The following is a 22,168-nucleotide window of genomic DNA, read 5'->3' on the forward strand; positions in this document are numbered from 1 at the left end:
AGGTAAAATTTGAGTGGAAAGGCGGAGCAAGCTCCCCAACAGGTTGTAAATCTAGGACGCCTCGTTTGATAAGTTCGGCCGAGCTGGAAAAGTTATTTGTATATGTGGCTGTCTCACCACATGTAGTGAGCGTCGTCCTCCTGGCCGAAAGGGATTAAGTGCAAGTTCACGTCTACTTTGTAAGTCGTGTGCTAAAAGATGCAGAATGCAGAAACTCGCTAGTGGAGAAATTCGGCCTCGCACTACTCATGGCCAACCAGAAATTGAGGCCATACTTTCTGGCTCATAGCATCCTTGTCTACACTGACTAGCCCCTAAAGTAAGTTCTGTATAAGATGGATGCTTCTCGACGAATGCTAAAATGGGACGTGGAGATAAACATGTTTGATCTAGCATTCGAGCCCAGAAAAGCAATCGAAGGTCAAGCTTTAGCTGATTTCATCGTAAAGCTTACTCGGCCTACGGTTAAACCCGTCCAAGATCCAGTTGGGGGAAGACGGCATTGGACGATTATGGTGGATGGATCGTCCACTGCTAATGGTTGCGGGGCTAGGATAATCTTCCAATCACCAGAAGGGGACAAATTTGAGTATGCGATCAGATTTCAGTTCCAGGCATCAAACAATGAAGCAGAATATGAAGCGCTGCCAACCGGCATTAAAATGTGCAAAGTGGCTGGAGCCTTGGAAATCGAGGCAAAAACAGATTCCCTGTTGGTTGTTAGTCAAGTAAATGGCGACTTTGAATGTAAGGAGGCGTCCATGAGTAAATACATGAAGCTAGTTCAAGAAGAAATAAAAACATTGAAGCGGTTTAAGCCCCACCAGATTCCAAGATCTGAGAATCATCAGGTCAATGCTCTCCGAAAACTAGCCAGTTCGACCGAAGGGGATGTGCCGCGAACTGTGTTTTGGGAGGTAAAGCCGGCAAAGAGTATTGATCAAGAGCAGGTTTTGTTCCTTAGCCTAGGAAATGTCTGGATGAATCCCATCATCGAATTCAAGAAGATCGGACGCCTGCCATCAGATCCCTTGGAAGCTAAGTATGTGAAGGCAAGGGATATGTGGTTCGAGCGTTGGAACGAGACCCTATACAAAAAAGCATTCAACCGGCCACTCCTGAAGTGCATTACCAGGGACGACGGGTTGGATGTCTTAAAAAAATTGCATGAAGGAGCTTGCGCCTCTCACATTGGGGGAAGAGCATTGGGGGAGAAGGCATTAAGGACAGGGTATTATTGGCCCACCTTAAAGGAAGACGCCCAGGTCTACGTGAAGAAATGCGATAGCTGTCAGAGGCATGGTAACATGTATCATAAGCCGTCCAATTACCTGACCCCAATTCTTTTTCCCCTTCCCTTTGCCAAATAGGGGATGGATATCTTGGGGCCGTTTCCTGTAGCTGTAGGCCAGAAGAAATTCGTGATAGTAGTAGTAGACTACTTCACTATATGGGTCGAGGCTGAGGTGATGAGAGGGATTACCACTAATGATGTAAAAGGCTTTATCTCGAAGAACATCATTACAAGATTTGGTATGCCTTAGTTTATTGTCTTCAACAATGGACCACAGTTTGAGGCGCCTAAGCTCAAGGAATGGTTGGCCGAGCAGGACAGTAAAGCCCACTTTGCTGCCGTTGCTCATCCTCAGGAAAACGGGCAAGTAGAGGCATTTAACAAGATTCTCTCGAACGACATAAAGAAAAAGCTGGACAATGTGAAAGGTTTATGGGTAGAGGAACTACAATTAGTTCTTTGGTAAATCATAACTACGGCCAATAACTCGACTGGGGAGAGTCCATTGATGCTTGTCTGTGGCTCAGAAGCCGTCCTTCCCATTGAGATAGAAGCACCCACTATGCAAGTCATGCTATATTATTCAGAGGAAGCCAACTGGGATGCCCTTCGCACGACCTTGGACCAGGTTTCAGAAGTCAGGGGAAATGTTCTTTTAAGAATGCAGCTGTATAAACTACGAATGGATCGCGAGTTTAATAAGAGGGTGGGAAGACGACCGTTGAAGGTGGGGGTCTTGTCTTAAAGAAAATGGAAGCAGTTGGCCGCGCCAAAGAAATGGGCAAGCTCACGCCGAATTGGGAAGGGCCTTACAAGATCACCCAAGAAGTCCAAAGTGGCACCTTCCGTTTGGAGGCTATGGATGGCTATCCCATTCCTCGGACGTGGAACTCGGACACTTTGAAAAAATACTACTTCAGATGTAATTTGAAAGTTGTAGTTTTCTGCTAACAAAGTGCCATGGCACATTAATGAAAAAGTAGAAACGTATACATTTATATTGGCTCTCTGCCAAGCAGAATTCATATAATACAAATCTACTTTCGCTCTATGGCTGTCTCTTTACTTGTTATGTCTTACTATTATTAGGGGCATCCTATCACCGGCCGAAACGGTGGTCTAGAACAAAATCATCAATAAAGAGCAGCAAAATAAAAATACTTCTATTAGGAGATCGGCCAAACATGTTATAAATCATTAAGGTTTAAACATGACGAAAGCCATCATTTGATAAACTTATAAAGTTAACATCAATCTCCTAAACGAAGGCGACCGAAATTAAGAATCCTTATTAAAGGGGTCTTACTTTCCATCAAAGGGCCACCCACAGTAATAACCACCTTAGTAAAGGAATAATCTATTACAAATCGAAACCAGGACGGATTGCTCGGCCGAACTGGCTTGCCAATATACTTAAGTATTCTGCCTTGAAAAGTATGTTACTATCAAGCATGATTGTTCTCGTTCTTGGAACGAAGAATTTTCCCGATCCTCTTCGTCCAAGAAGGGGGGGGGGGAGAGAACCAACACATAGTAAATACACTAAAGCAAGTAGCAAATCATCCAGAGTCAAGTGTCATGGAATGACCTTAGTATGTAGATGAACAAGCCCTTGTGCAAGTTTTGACGAGCAACTCTGGCACTTGGTGTTGAAATAATGCTTGCATCCATTCGTCCATGATTGGAACGTCCACATTTTAGGCCGAATAACTTTGGCACTTGGTGCTCAAATAATTTTCAGATTGAATTCATCCATTGTTAAACAGTTAAAGTTATAATTCTCTTCGACTAGTATAATTCGTCCATGATTATTAAAAGTTAGCCAAGATGGTATTAGACTTAATGAGAATTTTGAACATTGGAAAATAAGAGGCAATGGTTGAAAGGAGAGATTCTATTATAAAAAGTCTAAATAAGATTACAACCTAGGCTACAAAAGAAAGAAAAACTACGCTAAGTACAAAAAGGCATGCAGCCAAGATCTAACAGAAACAAAGCTAAGCGTTCTACTCAGGAGGGACGTTGATGTCGTCGGCTTGAGTCTTTGAGTTGGTCGCTTCCCTCTTCTTCATTGTCCGAAGACTCTTGAAAGACCGGAAGCTCCTCTCCGGTCAGAGTGGCTTTGTGAAGGGTTTCTTGAAAGTGTAAACGACGTTCGTATCTAGGAACGTCGCCAGCTTCGGCCAGCATTTTGATTGCCTTCACAGCCTAAGATTTTGAGGTATCTATAACCTCACTCAGAGCCTCTTTGGAAGACTCAAAGGCCTCAGTGGCCTCCTTCTTCAGTTCATGGTTCTTTGCTCGGAGGAAGATATTTTTTCTCCTAAGCTGAACCGCTGCTAGAAGGGTGACATGTCTTTCATCCGTCAGAGCCAACCTTAGAGCCTCTTTCTCGTCCAAAAGCTCAGTTAGCCGGACGAGATATTTTTCATTGACCGACTCAAGCTCGGCTGACGTCTCTCCCAAGCTTCTCCCGACTAGTAATGGAGTACTTCCTGCTCGGCCATGACAAATTGTGCCTTATTTTCTTTCCTGAGCAATCTTGCCCAGTCCTCTGTCATTATGTTGCGAGCGAATAACTGAAAAAGGGAAAAGCATGTCAGGACGATAAAAAAATCATCAATATTGACAAGTATGAAAGAAAAACGGTAGAAAAAATAAATGACTATACCTTAGCGGCTAATTGAGACATGTAGCCTACATGTCCAGATGAAGCGGCTCTCAAGCCATTAATGTAAGGCTTTGGGAAGCATTTGAAGAGCTCCTGCTTGAGCATCTCACGGTAGGCCGAAGTCATCCTCGCAAACGCAGCCGAGGTGTTGTCGTCCGACAATATTGGAGAGCCGTCAGGAGCTGTTCAGTTGTCCCCTTGCCTTTATCTAAAAGAGGAGAGTCGTCAGTATTTCGGACGGGGATAACCACGGCCAGTTTGTTGGACGGACTCATAGGACGTCCACCCACGCGCAGAGTTCTAACAATGTTAGAATAATAAGACTCACTAGAAGATTGAGAGGTCGATCTATAAGCTGGGGGCAATTGTGATAACCGCGTCCTGCTGAGAAGTTTGCTTTTCGGCCTCGTCCAAAATCACAACCACGCCCGGTTGCTCAGTGGTAATAAGGGGTGCCAAACCCGTTTCACCAATGTATGGGACCATGGTCGTCTCCTCCGTTGAAGGAGGAATTTCGATCTTCGGTAGAGAGGGCCGGTCAACCTTCTTCTTTTAGGCCGTAAAGCCTTTGGATTTTTTAGGAGGAGGGGCATCTCCCGATGCGGCCAACCTCTTTTTCGTGGCCGCCTTTTCTGCCAACGCTTTGGACGTTGGGTCGTCGTTTTTTTGAAAAATGAAGTCTCACATGTAAGCGTTAATAGAAGAAAGACTCGTCCTAAGAAAACTAAAACTCCAAATTGGATGAAGCTTGCCTAAAGAAGAAGAGCGGCAAGACTTTTTTAAAAGTTGGATCGTCCACAAACCAAATAAAACCATGGTTCCTGGACGAGGTATTGCCAAGGGAGAAGATCGTCATTGAAATTCTTGGTCACCTTTCGGGCTGAATAGGGATTCGTCCAAATGAGTTAAAGGAACAACCTGGAAGATCCCTAGCCAAGGAAGAAAACCAGTCATAGGGAGATTGGCTGCCTTTTGAACTGTGTAAAGGCTCGTCCAAACAAATTTAAAAACTCTTTTGGACGACGCCTAGCCCAAGAAGGAAGCCGGCCACAACAAGTTTGGCCGCCTTTCTATTTGGAGCAGGGAGCGTCCAGACGTTATGGCCCGTCAAGGAAATCAACCAAAATATTGATTCCATGGACGAGTCTCATGCGTTGAGGGAGACCAGCCTGAAGCTTCTTGGACGCCTTTCATTCTAGAGAAAGGTTCGTCCAGGAACGAAGCTAGAAAATAAAAAAATTTATTTAAAAAATTTATTTCAACTACCAAGGTGCCCATCCTCTTTTCAGAGCCGGATTTACTGGAATCTTTCCACAATGAGCTGGTGAACTTAGACATGCTTATGTCTCATAGCCAATACTTCTTTAAGACGGCTCTAGCTGCAACTATAAAAAGATAGTGCACTGAGGTTAGGATACAGTCATTGGACGAGGCTATTCACTTATTAAAATTAGAACAAATATACCTCTATCCTCATCCTCCCGCAAACCGGCGGCAACTAGGAAATGATCGTTATAAAACATCTCCTTAAAGGGAATCGAGTTGGACAGACCCTTGAAGGACGAGTTATTTGGGGTAGAGTACTCCGCAATGCGGAAGTACTCCATCATTTCTTCGGTTGAATCATCCTCTAGCTCTAAGAATGAAGTCGTTCGTCTAGTGTTAGTTGGGGTACGACTGAAATAGCGGCAGCGTCTGACTACTACTTCAGTGGGAGCTTGGACAATAAGAACTCTGCCTTCCAAGCGTGCATTTTGGACGTCATTATCCCAAGACGTCAGGAAGCCATGACGGTTGCAGACGCTGAACCAAGCTCCATCTGTGGTTCTAAGGACCTTAGATACATAATGTATCTGAGTAAAAGCGACCAAAGAGGGATTAACTCCCTTTAACTCACAGACGGCCAAAAACGTTAAGATGTTCTTCCATGAGTTAGGGGCTAGTTGATTGTGGTCGATGTTGTAATGATGAAGAAAGCGGCTTATGAATGGATGCAAGGGAAATCGTAACCCTGCATCCAGACCCAGCTGGTAAACATCAAAATGGTCGGCCAGGCGCTAACTATGGTATCCTCTACGAAGGAGAACCCCGGCATTGGTATTGCTGAGGAAAAATGCTTAAGGTTCGAGCCTACTCTTCCAAACCAACTATTTTCGGCTAGGATGAACCTAGAGTCTGACAAAGGGCCTAGGCGGCGTCTAATTTCGGAAGATGTAGGGGACGGCTCCCCCGAATCATAGGACGGGTTGGAGGAAACCTCCACTTCGTCGGCCTCGTCCACTGCCATACCTTGTTCGGACGGGCTGGCCTCCGAATGTCTCTCATCGATTCTCTCCTCCTGGACGTTTTTCAAGAAAAGGGGTTTTGTTCGTTGGCCGAGCGCTTTGAACCTCGCGCTCACCCTCAATAGGGATTCGGCCCGTTGATGCCTCCATTTCTGAGCTGGAGTCCCGTAGATTCACCCCTCGTCTAATACAAGTTGTTTGCTTGACACGCGCCAGGTTACCCTGCACACGTAAAGACTAGGTCGTCTGACTTTGCCGTCCATGTCCATAAAAATAAAATGCATGACTGGCCAGAATAGGCCTAACTCTAGAATGTGCCGAAGAAGAAAGGATCTCTGTTCTAGGGTTAAGACCAACCCTTAAGCGGACGGGATTGTTCGATAAAGAGGACGAATCCATTTTTTCTCAAAAAGAATGAAAAATAAAAAACTAAAATAAGAGTTAACATAAATAAGGAAGGGATAATACCTGTTGAATTACTTTGACGGATAGAAGAAACTTAACGAGATCTTGGACAGATTGAAGAAACTTAACGATATCTTGGAAGAATGCTCTTTCTCTCTCTAAAGTTTAGTGAAAAATTGAGCAGAGTCTCTCTCTCTAAAAATTCTCTCAAAGATGTGAAAGTGATTTCAGAAAGGACAAGGGGGCATACTTATAGGAAGGTAAAAATGACCTCCCCCTCCGGTAAAGTAATCGTTGCACTCCAAAAAACCCTTGAGGGTTGACATGTTGAGACCGGCAAAATGGCACCCATTTCATCTTGAAAAAGATAGGACAGTTCCCGTCGATTAAAAGAGAATTCCAACCGTCTGGGCGCCTAAATGGTAAAAATCCTCTTTTAAGGGGTAAATGTTGTATCCTAAAATATCAACGGCTATATATAAGTGGGACACGTGGCTCCATCACAACCCTGCACGTGACACTTTGTTGCTGCAGTAAAGTACATGGTCCAGAAAGGTGCATGGCCTAAAGTACACATTTCTGAATAAAGAGAGTTGTACTAGTCCTCCTTCTGGCCCAATATATACTCAGGCCCAGTAAAGGCAAAGGACATTTCTATGGAATGGATGATGTGTACTCTCCAATCAATGATCCCCACGTGTCATAATATTATTGCTTAGCCAATCAGATGCTCTTAAATTAGGGTGACATCAAGGTACATCAGTCATTTCAGACACTATAAGTAGTCCTTAAAATCAGGGGAAAGATACGTTTTTCAGGGCAGTGTACTGTTATTCTGCCATAAATTCTCTCTCTCTACTTTCTCTCTCTAAAAGTTTCCTTTCTACTCCCGATACCTGACTTAAGCTTCGGAGGGGAAAATACCACACAAACCTCCAGGGTGGGTCCCTTTTTGCAGGATCGAAGGCGGAACTCAGGTTCGGATTTTGGGTCCAGACATTGATGCACAAGTCTCCCATTATAGAACCTACTGTTGGGAATAGTAGTATTTATTTACGAGTCTAGCACAACGTAACATTTCACCAATTATTCTCCATTCTCTCTCATAAAATCATCTTTTCCCATACAATATTTATTTAAATAAACAAAAAATCTTTATTCCTCTTAGATTCTACTTGCATAAATTACGGTGAAAAAAGGAAAATGTGAAGTATATTTTGAGACGAAAGGAGTATATTATAATAATAAATATAATTATAGATGATTAAAGCAATCACGTATCGTAACAAAACTGATAGTTGGGAGTTGGTACCACATAAGGTGGTCCCCTTCCAAGTTTGCACACCCGAGTTCCTGAAATTCACCCATGCTAAAATTCACCGTTAAAAAAGCCGTGTTGGAGTATGTTTGCCTCAGGCTCTCGTTGACATTAAATTTACGCATCCAAATTCCAAAGCATGTAATCCTGTACTAGGGCCGTCCATCAAGTAGTATCCAAGTTTTGGCGATCCAATATTATTCCAAACATCTAAGCACACACCATCTCCCTTTCACTAATATCATAAATTATTCCCTGACACAATCAAAATGACAGAATTGTCCTTTCTTGAACAGCCTTGATATGATTGATTCCTTTTCTATGCGAGGACTATTTCGTCCTTTCCTTCTATTTTACAGCAACCATCTTTCATCTGTCTTCCTCCCTGAAAAAGGAGACAAATTAAACTTGCAACGAAAGCTTCATGTTCTGATGATCATGCTGCATAATACCATTGATTTAATGATTAAATTTGCCTCCTTTTTTCATTTCTCTTTAATTGTGATTAATCTATACCCAATATAGAAGATAAGGGGAAAAGTGCCAGCTAATTTATGAAATTCCATTTCACAATGACTTGTAATATTTTTATTTCCTTGAGTGACAAACAAAGCATAAAATATTGTGTTTTATGTCTTTTTTTTTTAGGGCGTTTCAGCAAACCGAAACTAACTGCATAACGCCTAGATTACAAAAAAGAACCTTAAAGATGCATCAACAAGGGAGTAGTAAAGTCACTAGTCTATTCCTTGTCTACCTCTTTTCATTCTCTACACTTTGATTCACTTTACAAAAACACAATCATAAAATCAACATGGAAATGTTAGGGTTTTAATTAGACCAATCTAAACTTCCATTTCAAGATTCCTCTTCGTATTTTTTTTGAACTTAAGGTAAATATTAATCTCTTCATATCTATGAAGCACGAAAATCTACACGACCTAAAATTTCCCCTTTCATCTGAAACTCTGCCCTTTTGATGCTGATGAAGCTCAGAATTGGCTGAAACCTGAGGTTTCTCAATGTCTAAAACGTTTTGTTTCCGAAAATTGGAGACTTTTCTGTGCTACACAGCTTATACCAAACAAGGAACGAATTATACAAAAAAAAAAAAAAAAAAAAAAAAAAAAAATAACAATGAGATACAAGTAAAATTAAGGCAAAAGTGAGCTTTTTCAAATTTCATAAAATTACAATTAAGCTAGCTAGGTAAATACTAGCTAGCTTGAAAGCAGCTGGGTTAATATAACCTCAACATGTAAATAAAACTATGAGATTTAACTTAACTAAATATCATCAAATATACATATTTGAATATTATACATAATATAAAAGATAAAAAAAGGTCAGATGGTTCGAGCTTTCTTGATCTTGCAGCCTAAGTTGGCTTGAAGGCGTGGAGGAAACATGGATTCGATCTCCTTTGAGAAATCAAGCAAACGAGTAACACTACTACTATTACTACTACTAGGAATTACACAGCCATCAGAAAATTTCCTTTTTCGAATGGGCCTAGATTTGGGCTTTCTTGGAGCGGGTGGGCAGGGCCGGGTTTCGGGTATCCTTTGGTCCGAAGATGTCGGAGTTGTGGGTCTGTCATCAAGGACTTCATCATCAGCAACAGAATTGACAGTATGAATGCCACAGTAACTCACATTACCCGTTGTAGTACTACTACTGTTATTATTAGTACTGGTACTACTACTAACAATTTCTACATTTTCTTGGAGCATTAACTCGCAGCTATGAATGGACTCGGCCTTGTCTGAATTTCTCAAAGGCAAGTTCGGATGAGAAGACATGACGCCGAAAGCGAACGCTGAGCTTTCAAAGTACATGAAAGGAGGGCTTTAGAGTAATTAAATTACTCCAGGTAAATGATGATATTAAAAATCACGCCAAGATTGTGTAAATTTATGTGTGGCAGGATTGATGAAGAATATTGATCAGGTTGTAGTTAACATGGAGTTCCAATGATAGGTTTGTCAGTGATATTGCAAATTTTAATTTTTTTAAAAAAGGGTAAAATATAGAAAAGGATAGAGAGAGCTAAAAGGAGGAAATGACAAGGGATGGTGGTTATGAGTTATGACTTGAGAAAGAAGAATGAAGGGTAGAGAATTTGGTGAGAATGGATATGAGGACGAGATAGAATGAGAGAGAATAAGAGAGAGAGAAATGGAAGAAAGGGAGTTGATGCGCATTGGATCCTTCACCAAGGATATGATAACGAAAGGCTTTCTCAAATTCACCAACTGATGCTTACCGACGAGAGTGACTTGTCGCATGGGGAATAATAAGTACCTAATTCCTACCTTTTTATTAGTTACACCATTTGCTTTTTGGAATTTTTTTTAGGATAGTTTTTGTAAAAATTATTAACCAATTTGTTAAGATATCTCACATCATTATATAAGAAAAAATATACTTCCTCTATCACAAAATATTCTTGACACTTATCAAAATATGCAGTTTTAGATGATAAGTTGTTGTTTTGTTATCAATTGATATTTTTATTGAAAAGTAGATGTGATAAGAGTTATTAGTTCGTAAAAATAGTATTATTTTATTTTAAGAAGAGAAAATGTAAATCATGGTTAAAGTTGATAGTTAACAAGAGTGGTATTATTTTATTTGGAAGAGAGATAGTGTGGTTTAATAGTTAAATAATAGAATGATTAAAATAATAGTGTATCATATCCCAAAATAGAAATGTAAAAAGTATTATAGGACAGATAAAAAAGAAAAGTATAAAGAGTATTGTGGGATGGTGGGAGTAGTAAACTATAGTCTAATTAGACCGTTCTCAATGCGAGGGTTTTAAATACCAAATTTTGTAATTTTTACCTGTACACAATTAAAGACATTGACATTTAAGGAAATGTCTCAACGAATGTGAAAAATAGAATTGCGCAACTAAAAATAAAAGAAGTATTATTATAACTGTTACGTAGTGTTAGACTAGTAAATACACTGCTATTCCTCAACATGTTCTTTGATGAAGACTTGTGCAATGATATTCTGGTCAAATAACCCCGAAACTGAGCTTCGTTCTCAAACCTACAAAAAAGGGAGCCACCCTGGAGGTATAGGTGGTGGCTCCCCCTCCGAAACTTAAGTCAGATATCAGGAGTAATAAGGGAAAGTTTAGAGAAAGAAAGAGAGAGTTTTCACAGAAAATAGTACGCACTACTCTGAAAAGGGTACCTTTTTCCTAATTTCAAAGACTACTTATAGTATTTGGAGTGATTGTTGTACCTTGAGGTCACCTTAATTTAAGGGCATCTGATTTGCTAAGCAATGGGATCATGACACGTAGCAGACAATGATTGGGAGGTACACATCATCCAATCATATACAGATGTTTTTGGAGGTTATGGGCGCGAGTGTATGCCAGGCCAAAGAGATGAGTTTGTACTTTCCTTGAATGGGGATTTGTACTTCAGTTATCCCCTTTTTGCCTTGTACTCTTATTTGCAGATGGGTGACACGTAGATGCTCCAGATGAATCCACATGTCCCTTGGAGAGTCATTAATTTCAAGGCTACAACATTTACCCCTAAAAGGGATTTTTACTGTTTGGTGCCAAGACGGTTAAAAGCACTTTTACTTCAAGAAAACCACCTTGCTTTTTCAAAAAATGGCATAGGGTGCCATTTTGCCGGTTTAACCGGTCACTTGCTAATGATCTTTTGCTTCAACAACTATTTTTAGCGCGATAGTAGGTTTTTCCACCCCTCTATGAATATGAACTTTTGTCATTTGTTAGACCATTACACACCTTTAGTGAATTTTCTTAGAGAGAGAAAGAGACTCTGCCCTTTTTTTTTGAATTTCTAGAGAGAGTGTGTGCTCGTCCAGCTTCCGTTAACTTCATCGATCGTCCGAGTAGCTCGTCAGGTGTCCCCCTTCTTCTTCTTTGTTCTCTTTTAGAAAATCAATAAAAATGAATTCCTCTTCCTCGTCGAATAATCCCGACCACCTAAGAGTTGGTCTTGACACTAGAACTGATAGCCTTCCTTCTTCGACACATTATATAGTTGGGACTATTCTCGCCGGTCATGCATTTTATTTATATGAATATAGACGACAAAATCAGACGACCCAGTCTTTACCTATGCAGGATAATCTGGAGAGCAACAAGAAAACTGCACATCCTAGACGCGGAACAAATCTCCCGGCCTCCAGTTCTGAGATGGAGGCAACAACTAGACGAATCCCTGATGATGGGGAGCATGAAAGTTAAAGTGCACGTCCGACACTCGAGCATTCTTCCCCTAGAAGCGTCGAGGAGGATAAACACCTCTAAATAACTTCTGAAGCAAGCCCGTTTGGAAGAGACATGGAGATGGAAGAGGGACATGAAAGAGAAAGTGAATCAGGTCCTTCCAATGATTCGGGCGACCCCTTTACGACCTTGTATGAAATTGCAAGACGCCTATGTCCCCTTTCTGACCCTAAAGATATATTCTATCCAACAATGGTGGCCAGGAAGAGTAGGTACTGACCCTTTGCACCTTTCCTCGGCCATTCCTCTACCGGGTTATACCTTTGTTTTTCTAGGTATGGACAATACAGTTCTTAGTGCTCCCACTGGCCACTTTGCCGTCTATCGACTGACCTTAGATGCAGGAATAAGATTTCCCCTTCACCATTTCATTGGCCGATTGCTGCATTATTACTACATTGGCCAAAACCAATTGACCCCCAACTCTTGGCAGAATATTTTAAAATTTTTGGCCGTCTGTGAGTTGAAGGGCGTTCCTCCATCCTTGTCGGCCTTTACCTATATACATTACGTATCTAAGGTCCCCAGAACTGTAGAGGGGCCATAGTTTGACGTCCGCAACCGTCATGGCTTCCTTACTTCTTGGGATAAGACAACCAAGATGCACGCATGGAAGGCCAAATTTTGGTTCGTCTAGGCGCCTAATGAGGCAGCGGCAAGGAGGTACCGATATGTTAGCCGTCCGCCCACCAACAGTGGACGAAAAACGTCCTTCTTAGAGTTGGAAAGCAGTTCTTAAGAAGAACTGGTAGAGTACTTCATAATAGTGGAGTATTCTACCCCGAACAATTCCTCTTTTAAGGGATCGTCCAATTGGATACCTTTCAATGAGATGTAGTACAATGATAACTTCCTTGTCGCCGATGGCTTGCGATCGGCCGAAGATAGAGGTATAACTCATATTTTCTTATGTGAAACTCCTCATCCGAGGTCTTAGTCCTACTAACAATTTGATTTCCCTTACAGCCCCTGCCAAAGTTGCTCTAAAGAAATATGTGATGGGAGACATAAGTATGTCAAAGTTCACTAGCTCCTTTTGGAAAGAATACAATAAAGTAGGCTACGAGAAAAGGACGGATACCTTGGTTAGTTAATTTTATTTTTGGGTGTGTGGATGGGGATCCTTGGCATTATGACAAAGGCCAAAAGAGAGCTAATTTCTCTCGGCCAGGGGCCCTCGTCCAGGAGCCCTCGTCCATAACCTATGCTCTCATTTTATGACGAAGTGCCATCAAAAGAGGAAGGTGGCCACTCAGGTTGTCTTCACTTGTGAGGCCTTCGTCTTAGTAATTAACTTGCCTTTCTGGACAAGGCCTTTTACCGGAGGGAAGGCGGCCAACAACTTTTCAGCCGGCTTCCTTCTTCAGGTGGCATTCGTCCGAAAGTTATTCTGTTCAGATTTTTTCTCCTAAAAATCTGATTTTTCCCTCATATCTCTCAAGTTAGTTGGAAGATATTTTTTTAATTAGTTGGATTTTTTTTCTTCCAAAAACGTGTACTATACACGGTTTTTATTTATTTTCTTTTATTCCTACTTCCTAAACCAAAAATAACTCCTTTGTTTTACTTCTCATAAAACCTGAAAACCCCTCCACAAAACATGAATCCCAAAAATACTTCTCACTCTCTCTCCTCCCACAAATCCGAAAAACCCTCTCCTTCCTCCATTAACATTGAATCACCTACTCCCATGGATATCTCTCCAAATTCATCAACAAGAATCCTAAGAAAAAGGAAAACAATTGAGGAGACGTGGAAATGGAAGTGGAAGATCAACATGCAACAAGTGAGGAGGAATCGGATGTTCCCGAGAGAGGAACAATAAGAATTGCTCGAAAAAATACCACGACATCTAGGTATGTTCATGGTTTTTTCATTGATGTTTCTTGGTGTAAAAGAGTAAATTTTCGTCAATTGCTCAATATGATCAAGTTTCAAGGTTGGGAGCATCTTTTTGTGAATTGTTATGGAAATAGTTTATTCCTAAACTAATGGATGAATTTTGTGAAAATTTTCCATTGATGAAGAAGGGACTTGTTCTACTTTGGTAAAGGGAACCCAAATTGATTTTAATGCTAAAAAATTGGGTAAATTGCTTGGTGTTCCTGTGAGAGGAACTGATGTTTATTTTAAGAAGCAACGTGGATCCTATCCATTTTCGGATATCTCTTTTGATCAATTGATTGTTAAATATGGTGGTCAAAAGGGAAAAACATTTCTTGATCATAATCTTCTTTCTCCCTACCACAAAATTTATTTCACATCCTAAAGAAAGCCTTATTGCCTCGTCTTTCTAAACGTGCTCAAGTTAGCATGTTGGACTTGATTTATATTCATTGTTTAGCCTCTCATAAACACATAAACTTTCCCTCTTTAATGATTCAACACATGAGTCATTGTATTGAAAATGGTTTTGTTGTTGGATACGGGGCTCTAATAACCGAAATCTTGCTTAAATTCAATGTGAAAATTTCGGGGGCTCAAACCATTGGTGTATCTACGGGAAATATGTTGAATGTGCGTGCCTTGAATAATTGATACGTTTGTGTTGTGAATGGGAAGTAATCAAGGGAAGGGCTAACCTTGATGATGATGAGGATGATGAAGTATATGATGATGTGGAAGAAGAAGAAGAAAAAGAAATTGAAGAGAAGAAAACTGGAAAAATTGGAAAAAGGCAAAGAAAAGAAAAGAAAAGAAAAAGAAAAGAAAAGGGAAGAAGGTGGTTGAAGAGGTGGTAAACCGGTTACAAAACACTAGAACTAGTCAAAGAGTTCAAAACATGAAAGTGCTAAATTTTCCTTTGCTTGACACAGATGAAAGTTTTGAGGAAGATGAAGTTAGGGTGATTGATAAGGAAGATTATGAATCTAACCTTCCTCCTTCTAGGGAACAGACTCCTGTTCCTATGGAAACCAATCCTCCTTTTCCTCCATCTCCACCAAAATCTGTCACCTCTACCATGCCCACAAATGATCCTATTCCCTCTACCTCAAACCTCTGTTTGTTCCTAAAGTAAGGAAACAGAGTTGTTCCCATTCCAGAGGAACAACCTGCTGTTCCCAAACCTAAGGAACAACAGCCCACCAAATCCTTCTCAAAATGCTCCGTCTTCTCAAAATCCTACCATTGGTTCTACATACACGCTAGCTCATGCTAGAAGATTGGATTATTTGTTTTCTTTGGTTATGGGTCATTCGGAAGCAATGATGGAGTTTGCTACGGAATCCAAGAATTTGAATGGGTTAGTGAAAGGGGTAATGCACAAAGTTGACAAAGCCTTGGAAGGACAACAAGTGATCATGGTCGACTTGTGAACTTTCTTCCTCCATCAAGTATGAACTCTGGTATTGAAGTTGGAAGATGTGTGCTCAGAGTGATAATACCTTGGCCGAAAATCATAAGGAGGTGATGGCTAAGCTTAATGATGTGGTGGAAGAAATCGAGCAACCTCCCTCTCCTAAACCATAAACCTCTCCTAGTTTAGTTTTTTTTTGTGTGTGGGAACATGAACTTTTTAATATTTGTCTTTTCTATCTTTCTATTTTAATCATGCTACAATGGAACTTGTTAATTTGATAATTCTAGTTTAATCTTTTTGCATGTGTGCGTCTAAATGAATGGCTAATATTCTTGGATTGCGGTTTTGAGAGTTGAATGCTTTATTTGCTTATACTAACCAAATTGTTTCTCACAAGTTTGGTGGTGTGATGTGTTTAGTAGATAATTCATCTTTTTGAAATCGTGGACTAATGTTTTTGAAGATGCCAAAGGGGGAAAGAAAGGCAATCAGAGTAAATTTTTTTTGTCATGGATTATGTTCTCATTTTCTCTTTACAAAAAAAATAAGAGTCAATATATATAATTAATTTAACTTGGTTACATACTTTGTTAAAATTATTTTTATGACTTATGTGTATTACATTTATTAATTATTGCCTTTTGTTGTCATCTTCAAAAAGGGGGAAATTGTTGACCCTTGAGTTTTGAAGATGACCTAACCACAAAAGACATAGTATATTTTATTTATGTTGTTGCAAGGTAATTCATGCTCGAGCTAAGAGAATACTTGATTGAAGATTAAACGGAGAATTAATCAAGATCGAAGTAAAGATGTTCGAGAGATGAAGAATCAAGCATGGAATGAAGATTAGAATACATTGGGTGTATTTATTATCTTCATGTTAAGGTTGAGTAAAAGCTTAATTAAGTTCGTGGTGAATTCTCAAAGGAACTTGGTTCTGTTCCCATGAAAGGAACAGACCTGGCACTATAGGAACAAGGTTAGGGAACAAGACTTAAAACTGATTTAGGAACCCTAAGATCTAATGTTGTGCGCCTAATAAATTGCGCCCAATATGTTGTTAGAGTTTTTAGGGTTGTTTTAACTAAGATCCACTATTTTAGGAATTTAGTTTAAGTTTGTTAGGAAAAGATTTTAAAAAGATTTTCTGATTTTAATTTAACGATTTTCAAATCTTATCTTTTTATCTTTTATCTTTTATATTTTATTTAAAAGATTTTGTTTTCAAAAATAATATTTTTCCGGTTTTTAAAATGTTTCGGTTTTTAAAATATAAAATTGTTTTTCGATTTTATCAAAAGATATTTTTCCTAAAAACTAGCTAAAGTAAATAAATATTTTATTTCCTAAAAATTGGATTACACGCCTAAAAAGATACTACTACACGTTTTTGTAGTTAGTGGATTAAGTGGCTTAGTTAATTATCCTCCAAGTATTTAATTAAATGAGTTTAATTATTCTTCAAGTTTTGTAAAACCACGTAATATGTTACTGCTTCCCTTATGGAGTGAAGTAGTGGATTAGTGGGATGTTTTACTTGACATAAAATATTTAATTTATTTAATTAATTAATTAAAATCATGGAGATCATGTGATAATGGTTTAATTAGTGGAGAACATGTCTTGTCTTAATTGTCTATAAATAGGCGTCTAATTCCTTAGAACAATTTGTGTCCGACTTAGCTAATTTGTCTTAGTTATCTAAAAGAGCCAGTGCCTTTTCCTTAAGAGAATTCATACTTACATTAATCGAGTTTATTACTCTTCCATTGTTTTACAAAGTGTATTTTAGAAAAAGGGTTTGAGTGAACTCTTGTAAGTGTGAGAAGCTTTGAGTGAAGCAAGAGAAAGAGAAAGAGAAAGGAACTTCGAGTGAAGTTTGAGAGGAACGTCAGTTGTGGGAACCTTCGTTGGGAACTTGAGTTGAGTGACTTAAGTTGAGAATCGAGAGAAAAGTAATAGGTTGTAATCAGAGTTGTTTTGGCCTATTATAGTGGAAAGTTGTTTTAAAATCCCTTGTGGTCGAGGTTGTTTCTTCCTACTAGGCCTAGGAAGTTTTTCCTCGCTAAATCTCTCGTGTTCCCATTGTTTATTCCCAAGTTGACTTTTAATTCCGCAAAAAGTATAGCTTATTCTCTCACTATAATTCCCCCCCCTCTTATAGTGCTCATATTATACAACATTTCTTATTTTTTTAAAACATAAAAATAATTTATTTGACTTTCAAATTGTCAGCCTTTGAAGAAATAAAACATTTAAATACTAAAATATATTTAAACATAAATAATTATACATGATAATATATTCATAAAAGTAATAAATTTACGGGGGACTATAGTCCACTACTAGTAGAATAATTGCTTATTGTTGCGGTCATTAAGTGGCCTATTGCGGCGGTTTTGACCGCACAACAATTGAGGGCTCATCAATAGGTAATTAACATATTGCTGCGGTTTTTTATCGCAACAACATGCCAAGCTATTGTTCCTGTTCCTAGCCAAAACCGCAGCAACAGGTCATAATTTATTTTTTATTTATCTTTTTGGAAAATATGTTAGACAAGAACTAACATTATGAGTGAGAAACTGAAAAATGAAAGATGTTTCCGAAATCACAACTCACAATTTTATGGGCAAGTAAAACATATATTAAAATGTTATTTGTTAAGGTTGATTACATCCAACTAATATAACTATATCATAATTTTCCATAGATGCAAACAATAACCAATCCTAATTAAAAAAACAAGAATCAAAACTAATAAAAACAAGATCTGGAAGAATGGAAATAAAATTAAAAGTTACGAAAACAAAGAAATAAAAAATTTAGATATGGCGGTTGACAAATTCACCCCTTGCGCCGCGCCTCCACAACCGAACTCCTCTCTCTCCTTCGATCAACTTAAACAAATCCATATCTACTCATTTTACAACTAAGATTGAAAGAAGAATGGCAGAAACTCATTCACATAACGCCAAACTCTGACGGAACATTCACTCGTTTGCTGAAAACTCCACCATTGTGAGGAGAGGAGTTCGGTTTTGCTAGGGTCTTCTTCGAACCACTTCTAATTCTCTTTATTTCGAACCACTTCGTTGCTCAATGGTGAAGGAATAAGGGTTAGACGGAACGAAAAGCACTTCGCGAACGATCGAGCAACAGCGCTGGGATTTGCGAGCGACGACTGTCGGTCGTGTATTTCCGACGAAGAAAGAGGAGAGAGAGGTTGTTTATATCGAAGTGTTTGCCTTACCGTGTATTTCTGATAAAGAAATAGGAGAGAGAGTGAAGGAGGGTGAAGGAGTGAGGCGCTAAGGAAGAGGAGAGTGAAGGAGGGTGAAGGAGATCTGCGAAAATGAGAGAGGAAGTAGCAGGAGTGAGAGGGAGAAGTGATAGGGAGGGGTGCGGGGAGTTATTTCATAGTTAGGGTTTTGTACCATCTATGGCAGCGATTCAATTGACAACATATTGTGTCTTTTTATTGATGTTGTTGTATATAAAAACTGCAGCAATAGATTTGGTCAAACCGGTTAAATAATTTTGAAAATCTCCCATTGACATCCATTGTTGCGGTTTTCACCCAGAACCGCACCAATAGGTTGATTTTCGATTTTTCTTTTTCTAAACGTGATTTATTAATGCGTATGGGTAAAATCGCAGCAATAAACAATTATTCTACTAGTGACCCCTCTTAAAAGAAATTTTGTCAGGTTTGAAAGGAAGCTGTCTTCCTTTCAAATACCTTAGTGTTGCCATATGTTCTAAAAGAGTCTTAAATGCTCAATGTGAAGTGTTAATTGAAAAGATGGTTGCTAGAATTAAAATTTGAAGCTCTAGGAATCTATCATATATTGCTAGTCTCTAATTCATTAGGTATGTTCTTATGAGTCTTCATATGTATTGGGCCTAAGTGTATACCTTGCCTAAGCGATGTGGAGAAAGTGCGTAGAGCATTTATGTGGTCTGGTGAGGCTTACAAGGTAGGTCATGGTAGATAGCTTGGCATAAGTTGTGTTGTGGGAAAGTTCATTCTGGTTTGGGCTCCAAGAATGTCAGTGTGTGGAATATGGCTAATATGGGCAAGAATGTATGGGACTTAGTAGCTAAAAAGGATAATATATGGGTCAAATGGATCCATGTTGTGTATTTGAAGGATGATCAATGGGAAATTATGTTCGAAAAGTTAGTGGTAGCTAGTATTGGAGGAAAGTTTGTGCTACAAAGGAAATTCTGAAGAATTACTTCACCAAGGCAGAGTTTTATAGCATGTATCCGTACTCGCTCAAGTTGGTGTACCAAAAAATGATAGGAGAGAAGGAACATGTCCATTTGGATCATATAGTTTCGAATTGGTTATATACTCCGAAGAATAAATTCATAGCTTGGTTGGTTTTCCAAGAGAGACTTTAAATAACAGATAAGTTGGCAATTCTTAGTGTCTCTAATTCAGATCTATGTCTGATATGTAGCGCTGCTACTGAAATGTATAAACTTTTTTTAGGTGTGAATTAAGTAAGAGATGTCTTCAATACATTAAGCCATGGTAGGGTATCAAGCTTGTGAGTGATGATATGCACAGGCTAATTCAGTGGATTTGAGGGAAAAGAACAACTAATTTTAGGAAGCAAGTGTGGTATATTGCCCTTGCTGCAATTATCTATTTCTTCTGGAGATGTAGGAACACAAGGCTCTTGCAACATCATATTCCTACTATCAATGCTAGTGTTAAGCAAATGAAACCTGTTGTAAAAAATAGGATTTTTGTTATTCTTCCAAATAAAATTTCTGAAACAGATTATAGTTTATCGGTGAGCTTGTAACTGCTATTGAGGTTATAATGCAATTGTAATCTCTTTTCTTTGCTTGAGTTGTGGAGTTCAACCTAGTTGGTTTACACTATCTTGCTAAGTATAGGTTGTTTGGTGGTTTGCAATATATACTACAAAACTAACTTAGCAAAAAAAAAAAAAAAAAAAAAAAAAGAGTTTTACCCAAATACACTTTTTAGATTATTTAATTTTGAAGAAAAATTATAATTTTAGAAAATTCCCTAGTGGAGTCACCAAACTATACACATGTGATATGATTATCATATTTTGGTTCAAAGAGACTCGCCAATTAATTTTTTAGGTTGGTCTTTTAGCACATAAGATCTTATTCTGATGGTCACTTAATTAAAATCACATAATTCATAGGTAAGTAGATCAGTTATACAGATTATCGTATTAGTAGGTGTGACCTATTAATGTTTGAATTAGCAAACAATAAAATAATGGTGATCATGAAATTTAGAAGAGGAAAGATTATACAAAATATATACAAATTTATACCTTTATGAATATAAAGATATACAACATGATCATATGTAGATTATTAGTATAATAAATAATAGTTGCAATTGACCCTCATGATTATTATCTTTGTCCCCTAGGTCTGATTGTATGGATGTTGGAGGAACAATTTTTGGGCTTGAAGAAGGAAGAACTTGAATGAAGATTTGAAGATGAAAGAATTAGAATTCTTGAGATCAAATGTATTTGAACACGGTTTGAATATAGTTGAATTTGGTTTAGATGTGTTTTTAGACAGGTTTTTGGTGTTTAGATATGTTGAAGCATATATAAAGTCCAACTGAAAATATGAGTAAAAATAGGTATTAATAGCGCCACTAAGAAAACACAACACTGCGGTAGAAACACGAAACGTGCGATTAACGCATCGCCGGTGCGCCCAGTGCCCCACACATAAGGATTGTGCCTAGTGAATCATCTTCGCTTTTGACGCATAAGCTTCAAATCGCCTGCTTTAGAAATTTTTATCTTAAAACCGTTTTAAATTATATTTTCTCGATAATTATCAAGAATAACATAATTAAATCACAAATTCTATTTTATGAACTAATGTTTAAATATTTATTTGAAATGGGCTTTTCTTTTAATTGAACATTTAAATATTTTGACAAAAAGAGATTTTGGGCATAGCTTTTGATTGCTCTTCTTCAATCTCGACCAAGTAGGACAACACTATAGTTCATCATTTTGTGCTAAAAGTGTTGACACATTTATGTGTCTACACGAACAATCACAAATTCTTTTTGCCGATGTATATGCATTTACTTAGGTTTTTTTTAGATGTGACATAAATTAGCAAAATCAAATTTAGTTTTTTCTTAGAGCCTACTCTAAGTTAAGTTTCGTTAGTCAGATATTTAGACTTAACGGAAGTTTTAAGTTCTAATCATTCAGTGGGAAGTTGAGAACATCCCAATTACTCACTAGTGGAAAAAAGTTCAACCCATGAGGTCAAAATTGGGCTTACCACTGCGGTTTTGGGAAGCAACTATTGGATTCGCAGCAGCCCCCAAATATTGATTGATCCAGTCCTGAACTGTAATAGTTAATCATTTACCTCTACAGTTTAGGGTCAAAATCGCAACAGTTAATCTATTAACTACTACGGTTTTTTAACTGTTGCGGTTTTGGGTCAAAACTGTAGCAGTTTAGCAACCGAAAAACCAATTTTTTTTTCATTATTAATCAATACAAAATCAATAATTTAAATTATCATTTTATTAAGCATATTATGCTCAATTGAAGTATAAAC

The 22,168-nt window shown here is 38.6% G+C and overlaps 1 protein-coding gene across 1 annotated transcript; it reads left to right on the top strand.

The window, feature by feature from the left end:
* Positions 1 to 335: 335 nt before the first annotated feature.
* LOC104893723 (uncharacterized) lies at positions 336 to 1,760 on the top strand. The gene is made up of 3 exons (XM_010679857.1): positions 336 to 1,265; positions 1,371 to 1,466; positions 1,572 to 1,760. The coding sequence occupies exons 1-3, from the start codon at positions 336 to 338 to the stop codon at positions 1,758 to 1,760; spliced, it is 1,215 nt and encodes a 404-aa protein (XP_010678159.1).
* Positions 1,761 to 22,168: the final 20,408 nt, after the last annotated feature.

Source organism: Beta vulgaris, chromosome 5 (genome assembly GCF_026745355.1).
Source record: "Beta vulgaris subsp. vulgaris cultivar EL10 chromosome 5, EL10.2, whole genome shotgun sequence".
NCBI lineage: Eukaryota > Viridiplantae > Streptophyta > Magnoliopsida > Caryophyllales > Amaranthaceae > Beta > Beta vulgaris.

Coding starts and splice junctions, on each gene's coding strand:
- LOC104893723 (XM_010679857.1), top strand. CDS start 336: ATGGATGCTTCTCGACGAATGCTAAAATGGGACGTGGAGATAAACATG. Junction 1,266..1,370: donor CCTTAAAGGAAGACGCCCAG/GTCTACGTGAAG, acceptor TTTGCCAAATAG/GGGATGGATATCTTGGGGCC. Junction 1,467..1,571: donor CTATATGGGTCGAGGCTGAG/GTGATGAGAGGG, acceptor AATGGACCACAG/TTTGAGGCGCCTAAGCTCAA.